Source organism: Mustela erminea, chromosome 8 (assembly GCF_009829155.1).
Source record: "Mustela erminea isolate mMusErm1 chromosome 8, mMusErm1.Pri, whole genome shotgun sequence".
Taxonomy (NCBI): Eukaryota; Metazoa; Chordata; class Mammalia; order Carnivora; family Mustelidae; genus Mustela; species Mustela erminea.
Genome location: NC_045621.1, coordinates 97,644,600 through 97,655,827, shown reverse-complemented (window position 1 = coordinate 97,655,827; position 11,228 = coordinate 97,644,600). Strand labels below are relative to the sequence as shown.

The 11,228-nt window shown below is 47.4% G+C and overlaps 1 protein-coding gene across 1 annotated transcript in view; it reads left to right on the top strand.

The window, feature by feature from the left end:
* The first annotated feature begins 278 nt into the window (after positions 1–278).
* Positions 279–11,228, top strand: part of GPR39 (G protein-coupled receptor 39) — a 197,436-nt gene continuing 186,486 nt past the window's right edge. The window contains exon 1 of the mRNA XM_032354103.1: positions 279–1,656. Coding sequence (XP_032209994.1) covers positions 801–1,656 — 856 coding nt within the window. The 5' untranslated portion in view covers positions 279–800. The remainder of the gene's footprint in view (positions 1,657–11,228) is intronic.

The following is an 11,228-nucleotide window of genomic DNA, read 5'->3' as shown; positions in this document are numbered from 1 at the left end:
AGCCGCCCCCGAGCTGACATGGCACAGTATTTGAGGGGACAGCCGGGCAGGGGAGGTCAAGTTCGTCTTCGCCAGCCTCGGCCTTGGAGCGCAAGCAACTCCAGCTTCCGCCGGGCCGCGAGTCCCCGGAATGCGCGTGGGGGCTGGCGGTCACCGCTGGAGCGGCTGTGGCGGCGTGGGCGGCGGGCCGACCCGTTGCCGGGTGCTCCCGAGCCAAGATTTGGTTTCGGGACCGTGCCGGCGCGCTGAGTCAAACCCCGCGGCTGGGCTGGGTCAGCGCGGGGGCCGCCGACCACAGCGAGCCGAGGTTAATGATTAATCTCGGACCGCTGGGCCGCTAGCAGCTCCCGAGTGGGCGCTTCAGGAGAGCGGGTAGGGGCCCTCGAGCTGCAGGCTGCGGGGACGGCGGCGGAGGGCTGCCCGGCAGGGCCCGCGCGTGGCCGGGGAGGAGAAGGGCGGACGCTACGGGGTGGGGCGGGGTCTGCAGGAGCCACACCCCGCGCCGGGAGATTGGACCCTCCTTCCTCCGCTCTCTCCCCGCCTCGCTCATACACTCACACACACGCACACACACTGCCCAAACTCCACCCCCAGGCGCCTCCCAGGCCCCTGCTAGGTTGGGCTACTCCAGGAAGTTTCCCTGAAAGCACCAGAAATACTAAGTTACTTTTTTCAGGTGATTAAGAGAACGCTCTGGGCCCTCGTTGGTGAGTTGCAGCCCAGAACTCCGGGCTCTGCTGGGAGGAGGAGGAAGGGAAGTCGAAAAGGTCTTCGGACTTGGTGGCCTGGTTTTCATCCTCATGGCTTCGCCCCAGGGCCCCAGCAGTGAGTGCTCCCATGTCATAGATCACACCCACGTCCCTGAGTTCGAGGTGGCCACGTGGATCAAAATCACCCTCGTCTTGGTGTACCTGGCCATCTTCGTGGTGGGCATTGTGGGGAACAGTGTCACCATTCGGGTCACGCAGGTGCTGCAGAAGAAAGGCTACTTGCAGAAGGAGGTGACGGATCACATGGTGAGCCTGGCTTGCTCGGACATCTTGGTCTTCCTCATTGGCATGCCCATGGAGTTCTACAGCATCATCTGGAACCCCCTGACCACGCCCAGCTATGCCCTGTCCTGTAAGATTCACACTTTCCTCTTCGAGGCCTGCAGCTACGCCACCCTGCTCCACGTGCTGACGCTCAGCTTTGAGCGCTATGTGGCCATCTGCCACCCCTTCAGGTACAAAGCTGTGTCGGGGCCCTGCCAGGTGAAGCTGCTGATTGGCTTTGTCTGGGTCACCTCCGCCCTGGTGGCGTTACCTTTGCTTTTTGCCATGGGAATTGAGTACCCCCTAGCGAACGTGCCCAATCACCGGGGTCTGCCCTGCAATCGCTCCCAGACTCACCACCACCAGCGCCCGGAGACCTCCAACATGTCCATCTGTACCAACCTTTCCAGCCGCTGGACCGTCTTCCAGTCCAGCATCTTCAGCGCCTTCGTCATCTACCTCTTGGTCCTGGTCTCCGTGGCCTTCATGTGCTGGAACATGATGCAGGTGCTCATGAGGAGCGGCCAGGCTGGGGGCACCAGGAAGGGACAGCAGCCTCAGCTGAAGAAGTCGGAGAGCGAGGAGAGCAGGACAGCCAGGAGGCAGACCATCATCTTCCTGAGTGAGTCCTGGGTGGAGGGCGACCTGGGCGCTGGCTACCCTCTCCCCCACCCGCCACTGCCTGTGCTCTTCAGACTTCAGAACCACAGGTGTGGCCTTAAATGTGTACCTTTCCCTTTGCTGAGACTGAGGAGGCATAGATAGGAACCTCTGAGTGTTTCTTTTGTATGTTTTGGGAACTTGGGATGCAGTGAAAAGAGCACTAGGCCAGGAGTCAGCATCTGCGCGCATTCCAGAACAGCAGCTCTGTGACTCACAAAATATCTTGAGTCAAATGGAGTTAAACATACTGAGGGACAAAATAGGTAACGGGGAGAGGTGAAAGTCCTCTGGGAAGTTCTGTGGAGATAAAAGGGAGAGTTCTTCTCCAGCCCTCTTTACCCTGGAGAACCTTCCCCAGGCAATTTGATTTTGTTCCCGTTTTTCTCCTCCTCGGGAGAAGCAAGCGTCAGGAGCACACCCTCTCCAGGCGGCAGCTACGGTCTCTTCCCCCTCACCCCCTCCAGTGACCTACCCAAGTCCTAAGAAACTGGAGCTCTCAGACACACTCCTCAGGATAGAGCTTGAGTTTCTGCTGTGGTGGTTTTGTTCCTTATCAGAACCGAGAAACATGGAAGGGACTGCCGGCCTGTTTGTCTGATCCAGAAAATCTGGTGTCCCAGATTTCTGGGACTTGATTGATCATCCAAAATACTCAATGCCTTGATGAGAAAACTGTTTGTTTTCCAAACTTTTGTTGTGGTGCAAACATTTCAAGTCGGGTCCTTGCGCATGTCAGGGAGGAAGGAGCTCACGGTCCACAGGGCCCTTTCCAGTGTGGCATCAGGAAAAGGAATAAATCATGGTGCTGTTTGTTTTGGTGTGGGAAACTTGAGGAGCAGGTTTCAGGGCCAGGGGGTTGACAGGAGAGAGAAATTAGAAGGCGCTTGAAGAGGGGTGGAAAGAGCCTGCCCCTGGGTTCTGCTATGTCCCTACAGCTGACTTAGGCTTCCTGTGTCTGTGTGAAATGAGAGGAGAGGGTTTGCAATTTCTGGATGCCTACTTGGCATCAGGGGCTGTAGTAGGTAGTTTATATTTCCATTTCAGAGAGGAGGAATTTGAGGCTTAGAGAAGAGAAGATCCAGTTCAAATAAGTACAGCTCCCACATTCTGACCTTCCTCCTCAGGGCCAGGAGAGGAGAGGCTCTGGGTGGCTCGCACAGGCTCATGTTGAACAGAAAATGAAACAAAACAGGACTTTGACAAGGAAGGTGATTAGATTGGCGGTGCTGCTGCCTCCTAGGGCCAGCTTTTCTGAAAGTTGGCTTTAAGGAGTCTGTAGCAGGTGTTGACATCCGTCCGGGGACTTGGGCAGGGCACCCAACCCAACTCACTCTCTCTCACCTACCTCCTGCTGCCCAGAGGAGTCCAGGAAGGAGTAGCTAGTAGATTGGCTTGAACATTCATGGAAAAGCTAGTTCTCTCTTCCCCCATATGCCCTTCAGCGTATCTTAAACTTTTAGCAGTAATTTATACCTTAGTGTGAATTAATCCATCCTCTCTCCCCCTGCCCCCCCTTTTTTGAGTACAGTGTACTCTCTCTCACTCTAATTTAGGAATTAAGGTTTCATTTGACCAAGGAAAAATAATTGATTTATCTTTGTTCTCTGTTGGACCAATCTCTGTAGGCTTATTATTATTATTATTTCTCTGAAGAGTGGGTATTTTTTTATTCCCCCCACCGCCCCCCGTGGGTATTATTCCAAGTTGCAGCCAGTCTTCATTTTGTAGCATCAAATTGGAATGCCACAGACTTTTACCTAGAAATGAATAGGACCTTGGGGATCATCTCATCCAGTTAGCAATTGCCTGGAATGAGTCTGTTCTCCCTGCTGCTCTCATTCTTTCCTTCTAGTTCTCTCCTTCTTTCTTATAACAACTGTGTATTAATCGCCCACTGCTTTCCCAGGCATAAAGATTGTTGACTGGCAATCAGGTGCTCAATGTGCGATAATGTCTTGAGGGAATTTACCGTTTGTAAATTTCCTCTGCAGTAGATTTTCAAAGCAGTTCTTGCAAATGTCCCCCTCTCCCAATGAATTTCAAAGAGCTTTTAAAAATAGGAACCTCACTGATTAACTCAAGTTAGGAAATAAATTAATGGAGTGAAGAGGAAGAAATCATGGCCTGCTTCCATCAGATTAACACAATGCAATTTACTTGGTGGGTTTCATAAAACTTGGGCTTTGGGGCATTTTTAACCCAGAACAACGGAATATATAAGTTGTTTACAAATCGCTGAATTTAGTATAGTGATTTAGCTGTCTTTTTAGCATTTCAGTTAACAGATGTATCAAATTAAAACAAATATTTGCTCCTTTCAAACATATTTTGCTTTTAATGTGAAATGTAAATGACGACATAGCACAAGATGTCTTTCGAGCTCTTGAGGCAATAAAAATAACAATTAAGGATTTTTCCCCCTCATTGTTAAAAATGCTAACTTCTGCACAACAGAAACAAAATTCATAAATCTATCCAAGACGAGGGAGTCTATGTAGAAAATATTAATTTTCCTTTCTGCACTTTTGCTATTGTGCCTCAGTCTGGTCGAGGTGCTGGGCTGGGCAGATCATGAAAACAAATTGGGAAGTCAGGGAGAGAAAGAGAGGTGGGGGCGCCTCCCAGTTCTCAAGCAGTTTGCAGGAAAAACGATAGCAATGTAGAAGAGCACAGTCTGAGAAATGTGTCTCTTGCCTCTTGTCAGCTCAGTGAGAAACCAGTAGGAGGCATATTTCCTTTTGGATGGTTACAGCAAATATGGCCGCGGTAATACTTGCATGATGCCAAAGAGAGTTTGTTAGTCTGGAGAAGAAGAACCCCTGCGTTTGGCTCTTTATTCCTTGGATACTCAGAATATGCAACAGAAACCTTCTTTTCCAAAGGTTTTCCCAGACCTTCCGTTTTATCTTTTTGACCCTCACTTGGCGTTATTCACACCATGTGTCCCATCTGGGTCCTCGAACTCACCAAGTTTGCATCTGTTGCACACCTGGCTTACTGTCCAATGTCACCCACTCGAAGTGGAACAACAGAGAAGTTTGAAAGACGTGTCGTTTTAATTGGTAACTTTCAAGTGCTTAAGGTGGTTGGGACTTGGTTTTACTTACCTCCTAGAAAAAAAAAGTTCTATAGATAATCGTGAAATTACAAAATTACAGAAACATCATACAAGGTTTAGAACTCTATAATAATGACACGCCTTTGCATTCTGATTTGCTCTCCTGAGTCAGGGAAAGGGGAATTGAGTGTAGGGGCAGGAATTGCAATGTCAACTTGGATTACTCGTGGGAGAATGTCTTGAATATGGATATCATCCATCATGTGTATCTGGGTGGAAAAAAGATGAAGAGTTGCTGCTATAATGGACCGCTCTAAAAAGAAGGTTGATGTGTATTTAGGTATGTGTGGGATGCCCAAGGAGAAGAAGAGAAAATGAGCTGAGAATTGCATCCTCTGGGTTTCATGTCTCCTGTGTGTGCAAGTCAGAAAGGAGGGGCCGAGGAAGAGCAGCTGCGATGGTGACTGTAGGTCCTCTTTATCCGAGGACAGTTACTACCTAAAAGGAACTGTTAAAGTTAGCTCCTTAGAACTGAGTCCCAAATTTGATGTGGAAAGAGGTCTGATTGGGACTTCATCATGAAAAACGAAAGGGCAATTCCTGAAAAGAAATTTGTCTTCTATTTTATGAAACATAGCTTATAATTATATGTTAATTCTCATAATAATTTTTCCAAAATGATACAAGTGCGGCTTTTTTGAGGGCATAATTTTTCTGACAAAATTACGTGATTGTCTTTGTGTTTGATTTTCTCAGCAAGATGGTAAAGAGGACTTTCTCCCAAGGGCTTCTCCAAATTCTTTGCTATTCAAATCATCCTCACTGAAGGGCCTCTCCTGGCATCATTCTTGTCAATTTTCCATTCTTTCAGGATTAACTGGTCTAATTTGGCCAGACCTTCCTTTGTTAGTGACTTGCCATGTGATTCGTGTTTCTCTAGCTCCTCTGTCTCAACTTCATGAAATTCTGCCCCTTGTGTGCAGAACATTCCCGCAAAATAGAAGTAATTGAAAAATCAATCCCTATACCCTAGTATATATCAACTGATTACATGAAAATGGAGGCTTTAAGATGGTTCTAAGGTGCCAAACGAATTTTAAATACAGTTGACCCTTGAACAACAGGGTGTGAACTGTGTGGGTCCGCTACAATGTGTGTGTGGGTTTTTTTTTTTTTTTTCGGTAAATACGGTACAATACCATAAGTGTATTTCTCTTATGATTTTCTGAATGGTGTTTCCTTTTCTCTAGCTTACTTTATTGTAAGGATACAGTATATGATGCATATAATATATAAAATGTGGGTTAATCATCTGGTTGTTTTTGGTAAGCCTTCTGGATAAATCTAGGCTATTAGTTTAGTTTTGGGAGAGTCAAAAGTTGAATGCCCTTCAACAGATGAATGGATAAAGAAGATGTGGTCCATATATACAATGGAATATTACGCAGCCATCAGAAAGGATGAATACCCAACTTTTGCATCAACATGGATGAAACTGTAGATTATGCTATGTGAAATAAGTCACGCAGAGAAACACAATTATCTGTGGTTTCACTTATATGTAGAACATAAGGAATAGCAAGGAGAGGGAGAAGGAAGGGAAAAATGAAGGGGTGGAAATCGAGGGGAGACGAACCATGAAAGACTATGGACTCCTGGAATCAAACTGAGGGTTTTAGAAGGGAGGAGGGTAAGGGGATAGGTGAGCCTGGTGATGGGTATTAAGGAGGGCATGTATTGAATGGAGCACTGGGTGTTATATGCAAAACAATGAATCATGGAACACTACATCAAAAACTAATGATATACTACTGTATGGTGACTAATATCACATAATATAAATAAATAAATGAATGAATATGCTTTAAAAAAAGAAAGTTGAATGCAGCTTTCTGAGAGCATAAGGGTTGGCGTTCTTAACCTCTTTAGGGGTCAACTGAACTTGCTTTCTCTTGATTAGTTTAAAACTGGTCTTACAAGCATGTTTATGTCATTAAATTTCTTATCAAAGGCTATTTCTTTGTCATAAAGACCTATTGCTGGTGCAGTCTCATGGGGAAATACCATCAAAATGAACTTAGTGACTTTTTAAATGTAAGATATTATTTTGGCTCAAATGTTTGGATGTTGCAGGAAGAAGTTTTGCCTCAAGTGTTCAGGTTACCACCTCTACTCTGGAAAAGAATTTATTGGAGTAGATGTGGTTGTAATAAATAGTATTTCATGTGTATTTTTCTATTTGTGATCTCTGTCATAAATTGCAAGTGTCCTGTGAGCAGCCTGGCAGACAAATATAATAATGCTGCTTTATTTTTATAATCAGGCTGTCTCAAAGATTTCATTTCTCTGCTGGAGAGATGCATAGTTCCTGTGGAAGGCGATATTGGAATCCCAGTCCCCATTCATTAGCTTGCCTGTTCATCTGTCTTAGTTGCATGCCTCATGGGGGCTGCCAAAGTGTAATAAGGCAGCAGAAGCCTCAGTCAAGCAAAGTATTCAGCTTATTAATGCTAAAACCACTCAGAATAAAAGCCATTTGTGAGTGGAGACAGCACAGAGGAGGAATATTGAATTAGGAGTCATGCATCCCCATCCTGCCCCACTAGACAAGGTCCCCTGTCCAGTACCCTGATCAAGATCCCCATCCACTTGAATGATGCTATCATCTCTCACTGCCTTTTCCTTGGGCCCACCTCTGCTGCTGTTCTGGAACCCTGGGACAACCCGATCAACTCTCCACCTCTAGTCCTTGCCTTCTTTGCCCCGGAGGGAAGACTGGTCATCACTGCTGCTGTTAGGTCTTGTAAACAGATAAATGTTCAGCCATACCTGGGCCCTCTCTCTGCAGAGCACCATTCTTTGCCAGCACCTTTGAAGAGCATGAGCTTCTGGAATGCCTTTCCTACTTTGTTTATTTCCAACAAGTGTGCTCTCCAGGTGAGGGATCTCGAATTAATGTGTCCTCAGTGGAGGAATAGCTAGCTGCATGGGCTCCTGCCCTTGTCCAAGCTGTCCTTCTTCATGCCAGAGCCACTGGGATTCAACTGACACCCTCAACCCCAGCCCCATCAAATCTGAACCTCTGAATGGCTTCCCATGGCTCTTAGGTCAAGGATCAACACCCTGGACGTCAGACCCCTCGTGGTCAGCTGCTTCTCCAACGTGATGGAGGGCAGTCCTCCCCTTATCTTAGGGGGCATGGCTGTCGTGACAAAACACCACAGTTACTATCTGCTTGAGCTTTAAGCTTTCTAGAAGCTTAGAAATCTGAGATCAAGGTGCTGGTAGAGTTGGTTTCTGGTTTGCAAGTAGTTGTCTCCTTACGGAATCCTCACTTGGCTTTTCCTCTGTGTGCATGCACGGGGGGAAGGACAAACAGACAGACAGATACACCTCAGGTATCTCTTCTTATAAAGACACTAGTCCTGTTACATTAGGGCCCCACCCTTACGACCCCATTTAACTTAATTACTTCGCTGAAGGTCCCATTTCCATACACTGTCCCAGCGGGTGTTAGGGCTTCAACGTATGTATTTTGGGGAGACATGATTCAGTCCACGACACCCCTTAATTGCTCCGCCCCACCGGCCCCCTTCAACGACTCATGGTCAGGCTCCCTCCTACCACCTACCTTGGTGCACGTTCTCTCTCCGGGCTGAAATACTTTTCTGTCTCATTCAGTACTCTACCTGCCCCCGCATCTGGCCCCTTCATTGAGGTAACATCTTCAGATTGCCCACCCCTCCCCAGGAAGCCTGGCTCCTCCTCCCAGACATGATTAAACTTCCCTTGAAACAAGACTTACAGTCACGATTTTATTTTTATTTCTTTTCCTCTTTACTTTCTTTTTTCCTGATTTTTCTTTTACGAGTTGAACTGTGAGATTATTTGATTGATGTTTTTCTTTGAATTCTTTGAGGGCAGGAGCTCTCCCTAATGTTGCTCAACACTATACCTCCGTCGAAGGACCGTCCCCACGCACAGTGGGTGTGCAACGGCTGTTTGTGGGGCAGAACAAATAAATGGAAGGATCTCAGCTTGCATTGGAAAGTGATACTCTGTTTTGCCTCGGGCATGTGCTCCTCTAGACGCGTCTCATACCTCATGATCCTTTTGGTCAGTTTGAACCAAAGATGCCTCTTTGAAAAGAATCTGATTCCTCCCAGTTTCCCAGGGAGTCAGGCCACCCTGGAGGACACTCTGGATTTTCTGTCCCCTGAACAAAGACGTAGTCTGTGTGAATTGGCCGGCCGGCACCAACTTTCACCATATGTACCTGCCAGAAGTAAACGTGAAATGAAAGTGATTAGGGTGATGTTTAACAGTCCTTGTTAAGCACTGTTTAACAAGACTTAATGCAGGGAGACAGTGCTCACAGTGAGTTCCTAGAAGGCCCCTTTGCTACTTGTTAAGGGGGCGGGGGACTCAGGGTCAAGGGAAGTGGGATGCCGTGAGGGTCATATTTATTTATTTATTTATTTATTTAAAAGATTTTATTTATTTATTTGAGAGAGAGACAGTGAGATAGAGCATGAGCAAGGAGAAGGTCAGAGAGTGAAGCAGACTCTCCATGGAGCTGCGAGCCTGATGTGGGACTCGATCCAGAGACTCCGGGATCATGACCTGAGCCGAAGGCAGTTGTCCAACCAACTGAGCCACTCAGGCATCCCGAGGGTCATATTTAAAAAGACATTCAACACGTGTTTTTTCTTCTCCTTAAATTGTATGTACTTGTAAACATCTCCTTCCTGTCTGAGTCACGAGGCTTCTTGCCCTGGAGTGGGGGTAGGGGAGGAGGAGGACAAAACGCAGGACTTGCCTAGTACGGAGGTGCATGGTTGATCTGTTTTCAGGCCAGAAGCTGGATTGCTTGACCTCTCCAACTAGCCAACTGTCATGAAAGCCAGGCTTTAGGAAGGGGTGAAAATGGGCCTCTAAACTGTGTATGTCTTCCTTGAATGGATGTCCAGCTCAGCCTGGTGGCCTAGCTCCCCCACCACACAGCCAATTCCAGGGAAGACCAAAGCTAAGGGGCTTGAAATTTCTCCTTGGAAGCCTGTGGAGAGTGTTAAGGAGCAGAGCAGTACAGTCAAATTGATGGTGCTGCCCTCGCAGAGACGGCATTTCTTGCATTGAGGTTGGAGACGAGACATGCTCCCAGACTGAAAAAGAGAAAACCCTTCCTTGGGCCACAATCCTGGTAGAAGAGCTGTTGCCAGTTAATCCTTCCTGCCATCAGCCAGAGCTCTGGCTCTTGGTTTGTTCCAGTCTTGCTGGTGTTGCAGGCCTCCACAGCCGGAGACTGACTCTCCCTCCGCTCAGCCTCGGGTTTTCCCAGCACAGACACTCCAGCTGCCCAGTACTGCTTTGGCTCAAGTCAGGAGGCAGTGCCAGGTTGCCGAGCTAGGACGGGGTATCTCTAACCGTCTCTGTGGTGCAGTGGCCTTCTTCACAATTTCAAGTCCCTACTTCTTCCTTGAAGGCCCCTACACTGGACTCCCTACAAAGGACGAGCCATCTCAGACATCTCTCAAATCGGGGCAGAGATGTGTTTTCCCGACTATTCTTGGAGCTCCCTGAGACCAAGGACAGTGCACACTCATTTTTTTTTCAAACTTTCCTACTTAGGGAGTGAGGACACAGTGGCTGTGCACTTTGTAGGTTCAGGGATTGAAATCCCCTGACACCGGCGGCTGCTCCCGGAAAGGAGGGAAAACACATAAACTTTGACCCTCAGGAAGTCACTGTGATTTTATCTGCCTTTTTCCTCTCCTCCCCTGTGGTAGGCTGAAATCACAGATGGCTCTGGAAGTTCCTGGGCTCTGGTGTACATGCACGTGCTCCCCTGACTCAATCGAGGTGTTGCCATGAAGGGATTTTGCAGGAGTAATTCAGTCCCAAATCCGTTGACCTTAAAATAGGGAGATTTTCCTTGTAGGCTTAATCAAGTCACATGACCCTTAAATCTGGGTCTAGAGGTCAGAGACAGGGAAACTCAGAGATTCAGAGGGGTTTGATAGAGAGGTTTGATGAGCAAGAATTTCTCCACATGGTTTCAGAGTGTAAGGGGATCCCTGGTAGGAAATGTAGGTACCCCAGAAGAGCCAAGAGCCAGTAAGATAGTGGGGACCCAAATGAGCTCAGACAGATTTCCCCCAAGAACGTCCAGAAGAGAACTCAGCCTGGCCAATAACTTGAGAGCCTGAACAGAGATCCCAGCCGTGCTGTGTCTAGAGTTCTCTGCTACAGAACTGTGAGCTAATAAATAGATTTGTGTTAAGCCACCAGGTTTGCATTAAGTTATGATGTAACAGTTAAAAATGAATACATTCCCTGAGCTCTGATAAGGGGGCTCCAGGGTAAACATATGTCCTGCCTCAGTTATTTCTTTGAACCCAGGCCCAGTCTCTAGAACCGTATCTCTGATAAGGCTCACCTTCCAAACACTGCACTCTTGGCCCGGCCATTCTTTG